We start from the raw sequence: 19,298 nt of genomic DNA on the forward strand, positions 1-19,298 counted from the left end.
TTGTTGAAGGAACAATAAAGAATAGCATCTATGTCCAGATTGAGTACTGAGATTTCTAACCTGCACAAATGGTTTAGCACCATCACTCCAAGTCACAGAGCACTGAGTGCACTGAGAAGCTAAAGGGAGGCCGTGGTGAACAAACGAAGGGCAGAAAGGTGCCACAAGGGAAAGGGTGACTCCTCAAAGGATGAACTGCAGCAACGCTTGCATTTCCGTTATACAGGTGCGATCACTTACATACCACAACCTCAGACGAACACAAATTTAGAAAGGTCAGAGGGGCCACGGCTCTGCCTGAACCAAGAGGCCACAATGAATCAAATGGTAAGAAGCCACGCCTGTTAACTACAGACAATATACAGGCAAGCAGCCAGGCAACGGCTCCTGGCCAAACGTGCGGCAGAGGGCGCTCACAGGCCTCTCTGCCTGTGCCAGGCGCTCTCAGACATGGGGACAGCATGAGACAGGCCAGGGTTCATCTGTCTGACTGTGTTCATGCTTAAATGCACAGACAGTGGGGTTTAGCTGACGGCTTTGCTTTTTGCAGTTACCTTCCATATTTATGCACAAAAGATAAAGGACCAAGCCAACTCCAAGAGCAAAACGGACGCTCAGTAAATATTAATTTATAACAGGAAGCACGAAAGTAAGGAAAAATAACTCTAGCCTTTGGTCTCTAGCTTTCATTTATTTATGGTTTTCTTTAGAATGGGCATCAAATTCCGAACTATCGTTGAAAAGAGACGAATTAAACATTTCCATCCCTAACAGATGCATGAGTAAAAGGAGTTCGAGCCCAATGTGATAGACTGAAGTCACAGATATGCACCTGAAGCTGAGATTTAAATGCAATATTTTGTTTCTAGTTATTCCAGGTGGGCTTCTTCACTGTCTGTGCAGTGACACTGTCTAGAGCCAGCTCCTTCAGAAGCCTTGGGGATAGACCCTGCTCACTGTACTGTCTGCCAGACCCAGGAGGTCACCTGGACCCCTGTGCAGGTGAAAAGTCCTCATGGGAGCAGGGCAGCCTCTACAGAAGAGGGGCACGCAGTCCTGACAGGCCTCCCCAGACTTCTGCAAGTAAAGTCGCAGGTCTCAAAGGAATGCCAAACAGTTAAAAAACAAAAATAACTACAAGTAGCGAAATGCTAAGGTCTTTTTTTTTTTGGCATCTCTAAATAGAAAGAAACTCTTCCTTACAGACTTGGGTACGCTCAAGTATTCTGGAATGTCTTTTTCGATGGCTTAAAGTGTCTTGGAGTGATACATTTAGGAAAATTATCAACATCTAAGACTCCGAAAACATGCATGCTGGGAGTGTGGCTATTTTTCAGAGTAGGGTGCAGTTCCAGCAGTTGCGTTGCCATGGAAACAGATGCCACAACATCTACCACTGGCCACATTTTGAAGATGTTTAAAGTAATGGATGAACGCAGCATTTATGAACAGAAAAATGAGGCAGCAGATCCCAAAAAATAAATAAATAAATAAAGGAAAAATGGAAGTTAACGTAAAGAAGCTAAATGTATAAGTTCAAATCGTATTACCTTCTCTTCCATCTCACTTCGGGCTCCAGGCAGATTCAGAGGACTCAGAGAACTTGGCGTAGCACTGGACTGGAACAGTAAAGAGAGCACTCAAGTCAAACACCAGAACAGGAAGTTCTGGGCAGACAACCAGACACTGTCTGTGCCTGCGAAGGGGCGCCACCTCCTCCACACAGGGGCACAGCTGACATCAAAGGGCCACAGGAGTCACCCTGGAGATTTTGCTAATGTCCAGACTCCACAAGGGCTCCTGAGACACAGAGTGTGCACTTCCCTTTTCCCTGAGTTCAAGACATTTCCCAGGTAGGGGGCTCCAACTTCAGTCCTTGATGTACTCCCCCCCGCTGACAGAATTTAGGGGCCGCCCAACAGCCACCCTACCTGGGAAGCAGGGCTGTGTTACACACGGCCTCCACCCTCAGAGCTCTTGGCTCTGCAGGCTGCCCTCCCCATCTTCACCTGCCAGACCTCTTCCCTAATGGAGAAAAGACAGCTCACTAAGGCACATGCACAGGGCTGGGCTGAGAAGCTGAATGACCAGAGGAGGCGAAAAAATTCAGGAAGGAAGGAAGAGGAGGAAAAAGGATGAAGATTCACAGCCTGGCCACCTCGCCTGTCTTGGGAACACCCACACCACGTCATCCGCACCGTTCTAATATCTTCTATCTTGTGTTGTCAATAGTTGCAAAAGGGTCTCATCGTCCCTTCCAGAGCAATAATGTCAGCTTGCCCTACCTCAGTCCATTTTCTGCACCACACTTAGAAGCATCTTTAGAAAACACAAATCAAATTATGTCACTGCTCTGCTTCAAATTACTCAGAGGCTTCCTATTACTTTCAGGATAGAGTTCACTCATTTCCCGTGGCCTATACCATCTGGCCTCCACACCACGCTTTACCCACACTGCACCCTCCACCAAGCTCCAGCCGTCCACACTGGCCTGCTTTCTGCTCCTCTTTCAGGACAAGCTCAGCTCCATCTCTGGGCCTCTGTACTTGCTCTTCCCTCTGCCTAGAACACGGCCTCCTCTGCAGGTCTGCTCACGGCTGCTCTGACCTCCTTACCTAAAGAAGTAACCTCTCCCCTACCAAGTTCCTCGTTTTTCTATCATCCTGTTTTATTTTCTGTGCAGCTTGATCCAGAATTACATTTCTCTATTTGTGGGCTTCTCTGCCATCTTCCTCTCCTGTCATTAGAATGTAAACTACACGGGGGCAGTGCCTTGTCTAATCTCGCTCACCTCTGTCACACCCACAGCTGGGACAGCACCTGCTGAACAAACGATCCTCCTTCTCCCCCAGGCCACGGAGTCTTGCACTTATTGGATCATCAGTAACAGGCAAGACATTTGCTTCAGGCTGGAGGAAATCCCTGCATCAAGGCTCATGGCCGTTCTGCTGCCTAGCACTGGAGAGGTTGCAGAGAGCATTTCTGGACCTAGCGGGAGGGATACATCCCATCCCTGCTTCACCCACCACCAGTGGGCACCGGAGTCAGCAGGGCCAGGGCCAGGCAGAGAGGGGTAACGGGGCGGGGGGGGAGGGGGGAGGACACCGTCCTTTTCTTTCCTTCCTCACTTTGTTCTGCAAGCTGCTTATCTTTCTTACTACTCTTATGACATATTAGCTGATAACCATCATGACTTCTTGTGGGAGCATGCCCATCTTAATAACACCCAGCGTAATTTCAGGCACTTTGACAGGCAGAGCACAGAGAATGCTTTCTTTTAAGACTGGAAGACTCAGTGCCTCACCTCGAGCACTCCTTCCTCTCGCTGAGGAAGGACCTAGGCTCCTTTGCCGTAAGAGCCTGAGGGCGCCCCTTCTGCTGCTGGAAGGACTCAGTTTCAGGATATGCTCATGGTGTTTCTTTCTTTCTTTTTTTGTCTTTAATGGTGTTTCTTTCAAAGTATCAAAAGACCAAATTTAGGACAGGGCTGGACCAATGTGACTTTCTTTCTAGACTATGGAGACTTCAAGCTGGTCTGTTGGATATGTTCTGTCTCGTCGAGCACCTACTTCATTCTTTCCTCATTTCCCTCTAAATTAGTCCAATTTGACAAACAATGATTTGGTGCTACTAAGTAAGCACTAGCTAAGTCCTAGGGACACAGAGATGTGTAGGATCCAGTTTGTTCTCAAGGAACTGAACCTTTAGAGATGGAAAGAAAACAGTTACGTGGACACAGGTACAGGTGGGGTACAGATGTGTAAGAAGCACTAAGGACACCCAGGGAAGGCCTGGAGGAGAGTATAGCTTGGGGGCGAGACCAGGTAAGCTGCCCAGAAGAGGTGGGCCAACCTGATTCTCAAAGAATAAGTGGAAAACACTGGGACGAGCACTTGCAAAGGCCATGTCTCCTCTTCATTCCCCTCCTCCAAGTTGGTCCCACTGCAGGTCAAGGCACCGGCCCAGGAAGTGCTCTCCAGACCTGGGCTACTCATTATTCCCCGCCCCGCAGACCTCAGTGTTACTGGACGCCCCATCTACTGCCCAACATCCACCCCGGGGTTATTAGCAATCAAGTCATTCCCCAAAGGAGCCTTACTTTGTTCTCAGTGTCTGAGAGGACGATGTCCTGCTGAGTCACAATTTCCATGGGACTGGTCAGGAACAGATCCTCTTCTAAGCTAGCCTCCCCACTGTCTGCCTTCTTCATGGGAACGGCCTTGGGTGGTGGCTGCCCAAACTTGATATTCTTGCCCAACTGTCGCTGGAGAGAAACAAAAGAAAGATGTTCTGAAGCAGCGAAGCAGTTCACAGTAACCAGAACCAGGCTCCTCAGCATATCTAACAGGCACTGAGGCATATTCTGTACACAACTGGTTTCTAGACTAATCACCATGCCAGTAAACCACGATGCAGTCCTGTAATAAGTTAATTTGTTTTCCAGCATCTTTTCTTTTTCTTTCCTACCTTCAAGCCACGAGCTTTTTCATCCAGCCACCTCTTCCATGGAGATGCCAACATTGTCCAAGGGACACATTGGACATATTCCTTTTGAATATTTATACTTCAACTACCTTCCTCACCAGCCCATGGCTTGAACATCATGCTCTGGCCAGAGTGGGTCCCACTGCCAAGGTGGAGACGGCCCCAGGGCCAGCAGGTCTTCCCATGATCCATGTTGAAATCACGGATGGGATGGGAACAACCTTGTCCTGCCATCAGCACTTCCTCTTTGCCTTGCTGCAGCTACCCACTGAGAAGGAGGGGACAGAGGGAACAAGCAGGAAAAGGACAGAGAAGCAGGCAGGAGGAAAGAGTCCAGGAGGGACTGAGTAATGGGGGGAAGTAGCTTAAAGGGAAAAACCTGAGGTAGAAATTAGGAAGATACTTAGAATTAGAGAAAGGCCAGTATATTTCCTGAAGAAAGATATATAAACATAATAGCTAAGGAAGGGGAAAAACATTTAATGGGCTGTGGCAGAGAAGTGAACAACACTCAGGAAGAAAAAGAGTATTATGGGGCTGGCCTCGGGGTGCAGCGGTTAAGTGCACACGTTCTGCTTCTCGGTGGCCCTGGGTTCACCAGTTGGGATCCCGGATGCGGATATGGCACCGCTTGGCATGCCATGCTGTGGTAGGTGTCCCACATATAAAGTAGAGGAAGATGTTAGCTCAGGGCCAGTCTTCCTCAGCAAAAAGAGGAGGATTGGCAGCAGTTAGCTCAGGGCTAATCTTCCTCAAAAAAAAAAAAGGAAAAAGTATTATGCCATGGTAATCTGAAAGACTACCAGATTGAATACATTGTACAAACCACTGCCTTTATCAGATCAGGGTTGCTCAACCTCGGCACTACTGACATTTTAGGCCAGATAATTCTTTGTCGTGAGGTGCTGTCCTGTGCATTGTAGGATGTTTAGCAGCACCCCTGGCCCCTGGACACTAGATGCCAGTAGCAAACTGCTCCCCCTCGAGACAACCAAAAATGCTCCAGACACTGCCTGATGTCCCCTGGGGGTTAAAATCGCCTCCAGTTGAGAACAGCTGCTCTCAGTCTAGGTACTTGGGTTTTATAGTCCGTTTAGGCCTCAAAAAAAAAAAAAAAAGAATACATTATCTGCTATTTATCTTTAATCTGGCTAATATTTAATCTTATAGAGCTGCAAAGAGCCTTAGCAATCACAAAGTCCAACCCCTTCATTTTACAAAAAAAGATGAGAGGTCCAGTGGGGAGAGGTGACTGCCCCAAACTTATGGAAAGTATGAGTGGCCCCAGGGAAATCTGAATCTAGGTCTTCTAAGACCACGTTCAGAGTTATTTTCATTGCACTCCACTGGTTCTCATAAATCTGACATCGCACTTCCTTCTTCTTACAGGGGCAGAAATAAAAGAGATAATGCAGCATTTCTAATCGCTTACTGAAGAGGAATCCCTTGATGGAAATGCCCCCTCTCCCTCTGAACTCAAAGGGTACCAAATCCACCCACCTTCACCCACCTCGCCCTCGGGCTTGCATGGTGGACGGTGAGATTGCAGAGACATGAAAGGGGTGAGCCCAAGACTCCCCTCCCGCAGCCCTGGGCACCCCAGCATGCTAAGGAGCACAGAAAGACAGGACTTGTGTTTGATCTGCTGGCATTTCAGCCTGAGCCTGGCTCCCCTGGCACCACAGGAAGGAGCACACATCAAAAGCCTGAGTTCAGCCAGGGAAGGACAGCTGGAGCAGCCTAAAAGGGTTTCGGGGAGGAGAAGGCTGCAAAAGGGTGTCTCTAAAAACAAGTTTAGCAGGAAGCAGCAGTTAGTATCTACTCTTAGCAGATCAATAAGCAGGCACGGTTAGAACAGCCGATGGAGTTAGACAAGAGGACACGGAATAACAAAGTCATAGGCCGGTCTCGCGGGAGAGGGAGGGGACCCGGGCAGAAGAGGTGGGAATGGTTCTTGTGTCCGGGGCTCCCAGCCCAGCCTTTGGTTTACCAGTTATCCCTTCTCTAGGAATGTTGCCAAGAGCTGGAAACTGCTGTAAATCTCTTTAGAGTGAGACCTCCTGCTGTCAGGGTCTGCCATCTACCAATGCTCTCGCAGGGCTAATATGAGGGTATTTCCTCTGCTTAAATGGAAAGAATAATTCGTTAAGGAGAACTGGCCTAACACTCAAATGCCATTTAGTTAGGATTTTTGCCACCATCACAAAAAAGAATGAATATAGTGATATTTTTCTTCATTACTTTTTAGGATACTGATGTTGGTCTACCCTGATGCTTAAGAGACAAAAAAGAATATAGCAGGGGCTGGCCTGGTGGTGCAGTGTTTAAGTGCCCACGTTCCATTTCACCAGCTCGGCGTTTGCCAGTTTGGATCCCGGGTGCGGACATGGCACCGCTCGGCAAGCCATGCTGTGGTGGGTGTCCCAGGTATAAAGTAGAGGAAGATGGGCACAGATGTTAGCTCAGGGCCAGTCTTGCTCAGCAAAAAGAGGAGAATTGGCAGCAGATGTTAGCTCAGGGCTGATCTTCCTCAAAAAAATAATTAAAAAAAAAAAGAATATGGCAAAATGTAATAGATTGAAATAAACTCCAAAGATGGGATGGCTATCGTGGCCACCAATGGAAAAGGAAAGAGAAAATGGAGGCGGGGGGCGGAAATAGATGGAATAAGAACAGGAGAAATAAGGTACATGGATCAAAGCTGGGAAATGGAGAAAGTAATGTTAAGAAATGAAGTGGAGAGTTAAAGAAAAGAGGCAGATTGAGAGGAGGGTGCAGGGGGCAGAGGAAATGCATAGGCCCAGGAAGAGCTGGAGACCTGATTGCAGGTGCAACAGCTGGAAGTTTGGGGGAGGGAGGAGCAAAAAGGAGGAAGAGGGTAAGGGAGGAAGGAAGGGAGTGAGAATGTGTGTGTATATCAAAGGGTTGATTTATGCCACAGATATATTCATCCTGGCAAAAGAAATACAATGCTGTTGCCTTTGAGAATGACAATGTGCATCTCCATAAAACCGCTGATTTAAATCCCTCTGGAGAAAATAAATTCAGCCTGGTGGCTAGGGAGCTTAGGAGGAGAAAGTGGGATGCAGGAGGGGAGGACCCAGGTCATCAAAGAAAAGAGGGTCACTGCTCAGGGATAGGGCTGCAGCCTCTCTGTCCAGACAAAGTACTGCCCTCACAGGCACACCCTGCAGCTGTCAGGGATGAGACAGTGGAACACGGCCAGGACAGGACCTAGGGGCCAAGGCCATGGTGACTGATGCTCAGGGTCTCCAGGCCGAGGCTCCTGCATCTGCATGTTTCTCCCTCTCCTGCGGTTCCTGCTCCAAATGCTTCCTCAGCTGGCTTGAAGAAGACTAGGCTGTCTCGACACTGTGCGATTTACTGACAGTGAAAAGGTGGCTGCTAAAACCTATGTGGCAATCTCAGGTGTCATGTGAATTGATGACAAGGATAAATGTGGCTTTTTGGTGACTTTAATTCTGCCCACTATTCAGGCACTGTCACGAGAGGAGCTTCGATATAAGCAATCACTGCAAACCAGACTGTTAAGATGAGCTTGCCCTTAAGTTTTCAGAGAAATAAACTACTACCACTCCCTCCACTTTAAAAAAAAATTACCCACAGGCTCTTTTTACACCCTGCGATTATAACTATACTGAGAATCCATGTTGTTTGTGGCTATGAATGGAGTTACTGTTGAGACTGGAATGTGAGCTAAAAGGGACTATATTTTATTCATTCCATTTGGGCCATTTTGTTGTAATATGGAATGCCGGAGAATGATGTTATAGGAATGCGCATCCATATTTATGAAGCTTTTGCCCACAGGGTGGAAATTCCAAGCACATCCTATTCTGCAGCTCTCGCACTGCCAGTGCTTAGATTCCCCCAGATTTTCCACAGCCGTTCTTCAGACCATGTCTGTAAGAACAAAGCAGGGGAAAAAGAAAGTTGCTGTCTTCTTGAGCGATCTGCCGATACGCCCATAGTTAAAAGGAAGTTTTTTTAAAGGAAAAAGAAAAAGCATACGCATTTAAAGAAACCTGCTCTGTGAAGAAGGGGCTAAGAGCAGATGTTTATTCTTTGCGTCCTTGACAGCTGCAGGAGGTGTCAAGATCCTCAAACATTTGACTTGGGCATTTTTAAGCGAAATCTATCTCAGCAGGAGACAGCAGCCACTGAGGATGGAGGTTTTCCCTCCTGAGCTAAATAGTCAGTGGACTTCCTGACAAAGGTGTGGTGCAATTCTTAAAATCACCTGCAGGCTTAGACTGTGATAGTCCTGAGTTTTATCATCAGTTGGTACACACTTCACAGCCTGCTCTGATCTCAAATAAATAGGCACCCTCCCTGATGTGTGCTTTGGGCAGCTGTAAGAACATCAAGGTCACTGCCTCCCAAATGCAAGAAGTGCAAAGCTTACAAAGCTACTCAGTGCTCCAGCAGGTGACCAGTGATTTCATATAGATGGCAGATGTTAAGAACTGGTGGGGCCCTTCAGATCATCCATCACATGTATCTCTTATTTTTCAGATGGGGAAAATGAGGCCCAGAGAGGCTAAATGACTGCCCCCGAGGCCACACAGCCAGGTGGTGGTGGAGACTGGCATAGGTCTTTTATTTCACCCACTGGCCATGCATCTGACTGTTATGTACAGAGTCCTCAAAAAGGACATCATTGTTGTTTTTGTCCCTATTACTGTCCTGGATATTAAAATCTGTTGTCACATGTATATTTTTATACTAGGGAAAAAATGTAGTTTTTTCTTTTAAAGTTTCATTCATTTGCCACAGAAATTTTGGCAGGCGGTAGAGTCACTTTATTCAGAAAAGTGGAGGCTGATTTATGCTATATTCAGTCATTTTGTACTCAGTAGAGAGAGCGGAACCGCCACAGGTGCAACACATCACAATTCTAGCCGAGATGACCACGTGTGGACACTAGAGGGCAACCTTTCCTAACGCGGCAGGACAGGCGCGGTTCTGTGGGGTTCCAAGGGCTGGGAAGTTAAGCCAGAGAAAAACGGATTTTCTTTTTTTTTTAATGCCATTCCAGTAGAAATCTCATTTCAAAAGAATGTCTTAATAATAGTGTCTAATCAGCTTCCCAGGACATTCATTGTCAGATAGGTGCTATCCATTACTTCTCTCTCTCTTTTTTTAATAAACATACACAAGTACACAAAGACAATTTCAGACAAAAAACATACATGCCTCTGACATAACTAAACACCCTCATTCCATGCTGGAGTCTACGAGGGGGCGGTCTTTTATGCTGCTTACTAAGCATCAATACCAGCATAACGTTGTCAAGGAAAAATGCAAAGCATTCATGCAAGTTAATAAAGTTAACTACTGTGTCTATGACTTACCAGGAACATACTGCTTAGTCGACTGAAAAATAAAACACAGTCTTTTGGGGGTGATACAGTTATATCTGAAGTCACTCCAAAAATCACATTTTCTATGATAATGGTCCCCATTTCCCTCCTTGAAAAGCAAAGCCTTTTATTTATTTATTTTTTTAAATATATCTATAGAGCTGTAAGGAAGCTTGTGAATCCATGCAGCAGAAGCCAAATTAGGCAGAGTAGATACCGTCCAAAGGAGAGCACTCCAATGAGACAGTTACTCGACTCTGCTCACATTTCTCTTCCTGTTAATAGAATTGTTGCTTCGGGGAAGTTGGTTGTTTTACATTTTATTCCTTGTGAGATCAGAGTCTTTAAACTCGTGCCTTATAGCATTAATAGGAACAAGAAGTACTCACATATTTTTATCGAGTTTCCATATTTTCAATACGGCAGAAATATATTTTTTACAACTCCAAATTCACTTCTTGGAGTGGCAGTGGCATGTGGTGTGATGTCACAGAGAATTACTAGCTAATTTTTAAAGAACTCCTCAAAAGCTCTCATAAAATACAGCTGTTCGTGGACTGAAATCTGAAAGTCATTCCTCTTAGAAAGGGGATCTTAGGAGCCAGGGGCTCAGAACTTCTTAGGAATCAAAAGACTTCAAGAAGGAAAGGTACAGAGGAGGGAGCTCAAGGTTTTCTTGGGCCATCACCACTCTTCTCTCTTCTCCAAACCATGAGAAGTGACTTCTGAGTCTGTAAAACGTGTAACGGCACAGCCAGCAAGAACTAAGAATGGGACCTGGTTAGGAAATGCTGGAATGTGAAGGAAGTGCCTAGGTGTGCCCTGAGGGCAGGACTCGAGCCTTGGGCAGTGGTGGCAGTAGGTATGAAGATCTAGGCAAGTTTGGGTGTGGTTCCAGGATGTGGGCTCCTTCCCCATTTGCCTCGTGCTATATTCAGCTGAGTGTATGTGAAATATGTAACCAAACACAGATCACAAAATACATAGCTAACCTCCAGTAGAAACAAGAACATTTCAAGAAAATAGAAAATTTTCTTTGAGAACAATGCTTCATCATGTCAGTGGCTACTCAAGCCAGCTGTTCCGGTTTTTTTTTTAACTTGATTATTCATTCATTCCTTTATTCATTTATTCATTCATTGTTGCAGACTTGCAGACAGATGGAAACCAGCAAACCAGAGTCCCCCGGTTCATCCTTTGGATCACCTCCAAGCGCTCCCACCTCAGGGGAGTGCTCCTTAGGCACTTCTGTTGGGTAAGTGAATTCTACTAAGCAATCGGGCAAACCTACATGATGAGGTCCCAAGTGTCTTTGTTCCCCTTCCTTTTCCTGGATTCCCCACTATTTCAATCACATTTAGTGAAGGGTTATTTTATTATATTTTCATTATCAAGGAGTTACCACCTGAGTCACTTTTATGTAGGAAAACTGCCCAACTCTGTGGCATGAACAGGAGGGAGTTTTAAGAGCGTCATGGTCTTCCTCTGAGACAGGGTGGTTCCGGGGAGCCAGAGTCACAAACACAGCCGAATAATGAAGAGTTTCACCGTTCACTGTCCAAAGACGGAGACTTGGAAAGGGAACGCTTGCTGTGCACACCCTCAGCTGACGGGCAACCCTGCACTCGGGGATTATGGCCAACGCTTAACGATTAGGAACACTTTCCTCCCATCAGAGTCCTGCAGTGTCTCCTGGGTACTTGTCCTCGTGATGTCCAGTTAAAAATGAGGGAACAATTTGAGAGACAAGGAGAAGGGGTACATGCAGGTGGGCACAATGATGACAATGTACCTCTCACAGGGGGACAGAAGGCTTCCAGAGAACTGAGTCAGTTTGGAGAAAGCAACAGTTCTCAGAAGGAGCTACCCCTGGACCTCCCAATCCACTACTCAAGGCCAAGCTAGGGCTTCTTCCCACTTCCCTCCATAGCCGGGCCCACTCCTACGGCTCTGACCTTCCAGTCTCAAGCTGTCTTACCTGAAGAGTTTTGACTTTGCCCAGGATGTTGTCCTGTGACATTGCTTGAACTGTCTGCTCACTTTCTGCTCCCCCATCAGGGATAAAAATACTGTCATGGGAAAACGCCCGGGTTCCCATAGAATAGTTGAAGGACCTGGAATGCAAACCACGTGCTTCATTTTATTAGGATGATAAAATTTCTTTTGGCAATTCAGTTTCTCGTTCCTCCTGACTCAGCGGCTCCACCCACATCCTCTGTCTCACTCAGAAAGCACTTGCAGCATTGTGTCCTCGTCTGCTAGGGGTCAGCCAAGCGGCTGGGTAAGGAAAGGGTCCCGCAGGAGTAAGGGAGCATGTCTCCAACACAACAGCGTTTCAGAGCCACTCACTGAGAGGACTCAAAGATAGTTAATCATCTGTAGAGGACCCAGGACAGAAGGCACTGCAGAAATTTTCACTGGAGGAGCCTTTCTCCTGACGAGCCGTCGCTATCGGTTTTACCCCAGTAAGTCTCGTCAACCGGCACTTTTTAAGTAACATGCAGATCTAGAAGTAAGAGGCAAGGGTTTCTTTCTTTCTCATTATAATCAAGTTGGAAGAAAGATACATCCATCTAAAACAAAGACTTGATGAGGACTAGAATTGCTAATAGGGACTAAGGGAATAAAGAGTCTCCTGGGCAAGACTCTTCAGGAATTCAGAGAAAGGACAGAGAAACGTGTTAGGGCCATTCTGATGGGCTTCATGCACATAGAACAGCTTATAGGTGGCAGGTACCCAACAATAAACACTTTTCAGGTGGAAGGTTGCACTTCGAGGACCTTGAGACTTCTCCCTGACTGTGAGGTACAGGAAGAGGAGGCAGCAGAAGCCAACTGTTCCTCAGTTGATCCTGGAAACTAACCTATCTCTGGGGAAGGAATACACGCCGAGGCTGCTCGCAGGGGCAGGCAGAACCACACACACCACAGGCAGGCAGCTGTCCATCGTGCAGACTACCAGGGGCGAGAGAGTGCCAGTTCTCTCTCTCCTCTCCCCAGAAAGAGGCCCCACCTGGAGGTTTTATCAGTGACCAAGTGCACAAGAAAGGAGCCAGCACTGGGAGAAAGGCGCCCCCAGCTGGCGCCTCTGGAGTGAATTACACTTCACTTCATGCAGTGGGCAGGGTCCCGACCAAGTCTAGACCTAGTTGGGAAGACTAAGTACCAAATTATATCATCTAATTTGCCAAATTACAGGCAGCATGGCAAAAAAGTATATGAGGTTCAGAAACAAAAGACTTGGACGTGCACCTTCTGGCTCTGTGATAGTAACAACCATCACCAACCCTTACTTTGATGAAAATACTGTGCGAAGAGTTTTACTTTCATTATTTCATCACCAACACCTTGTGGCAGATGAAACTCAGGGGGTAAATAACCTTATCTAAAGTCATCCAAATACAAGTAGTAGAGTGAGAAACGGAATTTGGATCTGGTAAATACAAGCCCACACGAGTCTGCTGAAGTGTTTAAAGTGGTGGAAGGTCTTAGAGTATTCCCTCCCATGATTGAAACGGGGTATGGGTGGGTGAGCAGGAGGGAAGACAGGAGGCAAATGCCACGCGGGCTGGAATACGGGAGGGTTGCAGATACTACATAGCTAGAATAACAGGTAAGCCTTCAGCTAAATAACACAAGACGCTGCATGGCAGCAGCCCACTTTAAGAAACATGAGGCATTGTTTTAGGATACAAATACGCAGGAGATTAAACACATCATTGTCTCCCTGTGGTCAGAGATTGTGTGTCCTACGTCACAAAACGAACTTCCAGGTTTACCTAAAGGCGCTGTAAAATAAACTTTCTATTCAAAAGGTTACGGAATCAAACCTTTTACTATTTTGTCTAAACTTACCAGATCCCCGGCTATGATTCAGATGGCAGAAGAGGTAACTGACCTCATTTTACACAGTGTTTTTACAAGTGGCTTATATACATGCACAGGCTCTCAAATAGGCTTACAAACAGATATATATGCAGAAGGTCATTTTAGATGCTTCATACGTGTTTACCAATGTCTCTCAGTAGTGTGGCCACCATATGCTAGAGCTAGGCCAAGTTCCATGCCAGTTTCTAAGTCAGTCTCCACTGAATCAGAAAGCTTATCTTCCTGCTCACGTTCTTTTTTCCAGGTAGACTAAGAATTGATATTCCCCTACTCATCTGTGTTGCCCCAAATGTTCCTTGTTGACAACCAGGATTTAATGTCCACCCATTTCCCCCTTCCAGATGATCATGCTGAAAAACAGAGAAAAGGAATACTACTACGAATAGTATCGTAATAATTATAACAATACTAGTAGCAACAGGAGTAATATTAACATGCTAAATTTTACTGGGCACTTGCCATGTACCTTGCATGTGTGCTAACCTCTTAACATAATATCTAAATCTTTGGTATATAATATTTAAACCTTATGTGGTAAGCACTATTAATTTATAGATGAGGAAACTAAGGCTTGAAGACAGTGAGTGACTTGCCATAAATTAAGCAACTCTATATATCTGAATCTGTTTCTGGCCTCTGTTACGTTGGTCTACTCATCTGGTTTTACAGCAATAAGAATCCCATACTGTCTTAATTACTGTAGCTTTTTAATGGGTCTTGATTTCTAGTAGTTTAAGTTCTACAGCTTTTTTTCCCCCCCAACATGGCTATTCTTGCCTCTTTGCATTTCTACATAAATTTACACACACACACACACTCCAACGTGTGCTTCTAGGATTATTTTCATGATGGCATTGCATCTATAGATAAATTTGGCATAATTGACATCTTTACAATGCTCAGTCTTTTACACCATGAACATCACATATCCCTTCATTTATTTAGATCCTCTTTACTTTCTCTTAATAATGTTTTGTAGTTTTCTGTGTCAAGGTCTTATACATACTTTGATAGATTCATTCCTACATATTTGATGTTTCTGAACCTACTGTAAATGGTATAGGTTAAAATTTTTATTTTCTAATTGTTTATTGGTGGAATATTAAAATACAATTGGTTTTTAGATTTCAAAAAAATGGTATGTCCCCAAGAGTAGAGGTTGGGACTCAGCTCAGTCATATACTTTACAAGGGGCGATGGCTCAGCGAGCTGCAGTGTAACACACATACCCACTTTTTCCACAAAAGCATTTATCTTATCACCAGGTTGAGTTTTTATAAAGCACAAATTAAACATGGCAATAGGAGTGTGCAATTCCATTTTATTTTGTCTAACAAGATATTTCTTGACTATAGTTAATTTGACCTACATAGCAATGACCAAGTAAAACAAGTTTCAAAATAAATGCGTAAAAGGCTTTTATTTGGTGAATTTTAATACCCTGCTTTCAAAACACTAGTGAATAGTTTTTAGGGCAGAGCTTCTTACAAAATGCTTTAGTCTCACTACTATTCAACTAATAAATCAATTGCACATTCCTAATAACAACTGGTACCTAAATTTATTGGATTTCCCCATTCTTCATTCGCTTATTTTTTTTTTTAAACTTTTGATCCCTTTACCCATTTCTCCCACCCCACACTCCTCTGCCTCTGGCAACCACCATTCTGTTCTCTGTATGAGCTGGGTTTTGTTTTTAGGATTTTTTTAGATTCTACATATAAACGAGATCATAGGGTATTTGTCTTTGTCTGACATTTCACTTAGCATAATGCCCTTGAAGTCCATCCATGTTGTTGCAAATGGCAAGATTTCCTTCTTTTTTATGGCTGAATAATATTCCATTGTATTTATATATACCACATTTTCTTTATCCATTAATCCACTAACGGATACTTAGGTTGTTACCATATCTCGGCTATTGTAAATAGTGCTGCAATGAACATGGGGGTGCATATATCTTTTCAACTTAGTGTTTTCGTTTCCTTTGGATAAATACCCAGAAGTGGAATTGCTGGATCATATGGTAATTCTATTTTTAATTCTTTGAGGAACCTCCATACTGTCTTCCATAGTGGCTGCACCAGTTTACATTCCCACCAACAATGCACAAGGGTTCCCTTTTCTTCACATTCTCGCCAACACTTACTTCTTGTCTTTTTGATAACAGCCATGAGGTGTGGTTTTGATTTGTATTTCCCTGATGATTAGTGATGTAGAGCATCTTTTCATGCACCTGATGGCCGTCTGTATATCTTCTTTTTAAAAATGTCTATTCAGATCTTCTGCCCATTTTTTAATCAGATTGTTTGTTTTTCAGCTGTTGAGTTGTATGAATTCTTTATATATTTTGGATATTAGCCCCTTATCAAATATATGATTTGCAAATATTTTCTTCCATTCAGTAGGTTTCCTTTTTATTTTTTTGATGGTCTCCTTTGCTGTGCAGACGCTTTTCAGTTTGATGTAGTCCCACTTGTTAATTTTTGCTTTTGTTGCTTTTACTTTTGGTGTCAGATTCGAAAAATCATTGCCAAGACCAATGTCGAGGAGCTTACTGCCTATATTTTCTTCCAGGAGTTTTATGGTCTTAGGTCATCTGTTCAAGTCTTTAATCCATTTTGAGTTAATTTTTGTGTATGGTCTAAGACAGTGGCCAGTTTCATTCTTTTGTATGTGGCTGTCCAGTTTTCCTAACACCATTGATTGAAGAGACTGTCCTTTCCCCATTGACTATTCTTGGCTCTTTTGTTGTAAATTAATTGACCATATATAATGGGTTTATTTCTGGCTTCTCTATTCTGTTTCACTGATCTATGTGTCTGTTTTTATGCAAACACCATACTGTTTTATTTACTATAGCTTTGTGATAGAGTTTGAAATCAGGGAATGTGACACCTCCAGCTTTGTTCTTCTTTTTCATGATTGCTTTGGTTATTTGAGGTCTTTTGTAGTTCTATACAAATTTTAGGATCGTTTGTTCTATTCCTGTGAAAAATGCCATTTTGATAGGGATTGCATTGAACCTGTAGATTTCTCTGTGTAGTATGGATATTTTAACAATATTAATTCTTCCAATCCATAAGCACAAACTATCTTTCCATTTATTTTTATCTTCTTCAATTTCTTTCCTTACTGTCTTGTGCTTTTCAGTATACAAGTCTTCCTCCTCCTTGATTAGATTTATTCCTAGGTATTTTATTCTTTTTGATGCAACTGTAAATAGGATTGTTTCCTTAATTTCTCTTTCTGATAGTTCATCATTAGTGAATAGAAATGCAATAGATTTCCGTGTATTGATTTTGTATCCTGCAACATTACCAAATTTGTTTATTAGTTCCAACAGTTTTTTTGTGGAGTCTTTAGGGTTTTCTATATATAGCATCATGTCATCTGCAAATAGTGACAGTTTCACTTCTTCCCTTCCAGTTTGGATCCTATTTCTTTTTCTTGCCTAATTGCTCTGGGTAGGATTTCCAATACTATGTTGAATAGAAATGAATATTAAAATATAATTGATTTTTGTGCATTACAACTAAGCTTAGCTAAATTTATTAAGTATAAGAATAAGACTGTTGACTCATTTGATCCTTTTGGATTTTCTATGTATACAACCAGGTTGTCTGTGACAAAAGTCAGTTTTATTTCTTCATTTTTGGTGTTACTTTTGTTGGGAGGTGGGGGCGTACTGCATTAGCTAGGATCTTTAGACAAAGTTGAATAGAAGGGGTGATGGTGGCCTTTGTCATGTTCTCAAACTGAGCAAGAAAGTATTCAATATTCTGCCATTGTTATGATGTTAGCTATAGAATTTTTGTTGATATGCTTATATTACTGCTTCTTTGAAAAGAAAGGCAGTCTGCCTTTTATTTATAGTTGATTTTAAGATTTTTCTTGTTGTGTTTGGTTTTTAGCAGTTTTGCCCTGTTGTGGCTAGGTGCGAGTTTCTTCTAATTTATTCAGCTTGGAGTACATAATACTTCTTAAACCTGTGGCTTGGTGTCTTTCATCAGTTTTGGAAAATTCTCAGCCATTACCTCGTCAAATATTGCTTCTGCCCCATTTTTCCTCTATTTCTCCTCTAATTCTCCAATGTCAGACCTTCCCACCACGAGCCACAGGTCTTTGTGTTGTTTTCTATATTTGTCATTCTTTTTGACTCAACATGATCCAGTGTGGATTTTTCTACTGACCTAACTTTCAGATCATTAATCCTCTCTTTTAGTTGTGTCCAATCTGCTATCAAAACTATCTATTTAGTTCTTAACTTCAGTAGTATTTTTCAGATCGAGAATTTCCATTTGATTCTTTTTAACAGATCCCAATTCTCTGGTGAAATTCTCCATCTTGTCAACTATTTTGTTGAATATATTAATCATAATTATTTAAAAGTCTCTGTCTCAAACTCCAATATCTTAGTCCCTTTAGGTCTATTTCCATTTTCTTGTTTTCTTCATAGTCTGTTTCTCAACTACCTAGTAATTTTTTTTATTGAATTCTACAGATAATGCATGAAAAATTGTAGAGGCTGCGTTCTCTCCTTCCAGAGAGGATTCACCCACTTCTCTAGCGATCAGCAAAGGAGCAGATCACCTCAATTCAATCAGGGACTGAGCTGACTCAGGACTGGTTAGCAATCTGCATGAGGCTCAGACTACTTTTGTTTTGTCCCCACTTCTAGTGAATAGGCCTCCTGAAGTCTCAACTGAGAGCCTGGGCTATTTTCTAAGGTCCCCCTTCTTGGTAGCCTCCAAACCCCAATTTTTGTCTTTCCAGTATCACAGACTGCCAAAAACTCTGCCCTGCTTTTTGGCTTCTATCCCTGTGCAGCTGTATCAACAAATGCCTCAAAAGGAAAACTGTTGCCTAGATTTAGATTCATTCTTCTGGGCTTCTCTTTTCTTGAGGATTTTAGTCCCTCAAGTCCTGGCTGTCCAGGCAGCCTTATGTTCTTGGCTCCATGAAATTGCCTACAGCTCTGCTGCCTTCTCCTCCTCTTAGCAGCCACTCTTAGCTTTTTTGGTCTCTTGCCCAGCATGAAGAGTTAACCGATGCCCACAAGAGAGAAACAACATGCAAAAAGCTGGGCTTAACTCAACGGGCTTCCTTTCTCTCCAGGATCTCATTGCTCAAGTCTGGTGTCTCAGCAGCAATCTGATGCCTTCAAACAGATGTCTTTGTTTTAATATTCTATCTGTAGTTGCAGTTATTCTTGGTGTGAGGGCTGATTTGCTACAAGCTACTTCATCACATCCAGACGTGGAAGTAATTAAATAACTTTTTGATATTTATCAAGTTTCTACACATGTCAGAACCTACTTGTTGATATGGTCATTGCTCTTCAGAGGAAAAAATGCATTTATATCTTTTTCTTCTCATATCTAGTTTTTGTCCCATTTTAAAGCTCTGAGAAGAAACAGTGGAGGAGAATGGTAATTGGTTTATTAGTTACATGAATGAACACTCTCTTCTAAATAATTCAGTTTGCATAATGCAAATTAACATTAAGTCCTTGTCAATTTGTGTAATTTTAAACCTTCG

General features: G+C 43.5%; 1 protein-coding gene across 10 annotated transcripts in view; it reads right to left on the reverse strand.

The window, feature by feature from the left end:
- Positions 1-19,298, reverse strand: part of CRACD (capping protein inhibiting regulator of actin dynamics) — a 286,413-nt gene that overhangs the window by 36,672 nt on the left and 230,443 nt on the right. For 6 of the 10 annotated variants that reach the window (XM_070505796.1, XM_070505795.1, XM_044766034.2 and 3 more), the window contains 3 exons: positions 11,848-11,983; positions 4,100-4,264; positions 1,551-1,619 (listed from right to left, as the gene is read on the reverse strand). In XM_070505796.1, the coding sequence (XP_070361897.1) occupies positions 1,551-1,619; positions 4,100-4,264; positions 11,848-11,967 (354 nt within the window). In that variant the 5' untranslated portion in view covers positions 11,968-11,983. Of the gene's footprint in view, positions 1-1,550; positions 1,620-4,099; positions 4,265-9,860; positions 9,883-11,847; positions 11,984-19,298 lie in introns of all 10 variants that reach the window. The other 4 variants (XM_070505793.1, XM_070505792.1, XM_044766035.2 and 1 more) reach the window with 2 other exon arrangements.

This window comes from Equus asinus, chromosome 3 (assembly GCF_041296235.1).
Source record: "Equus asinus isolate D_3611 breed Donkey chromosome 3, EquAss-T2T_v2, whole genome shotgun sequence".
Taxonomy (NCBI): domain Eukaryota; kingdom Metazoa; phylum Chordata; class Mammalia; order Perissodactyla; family Equidae; genus Equus; species Equus asinus.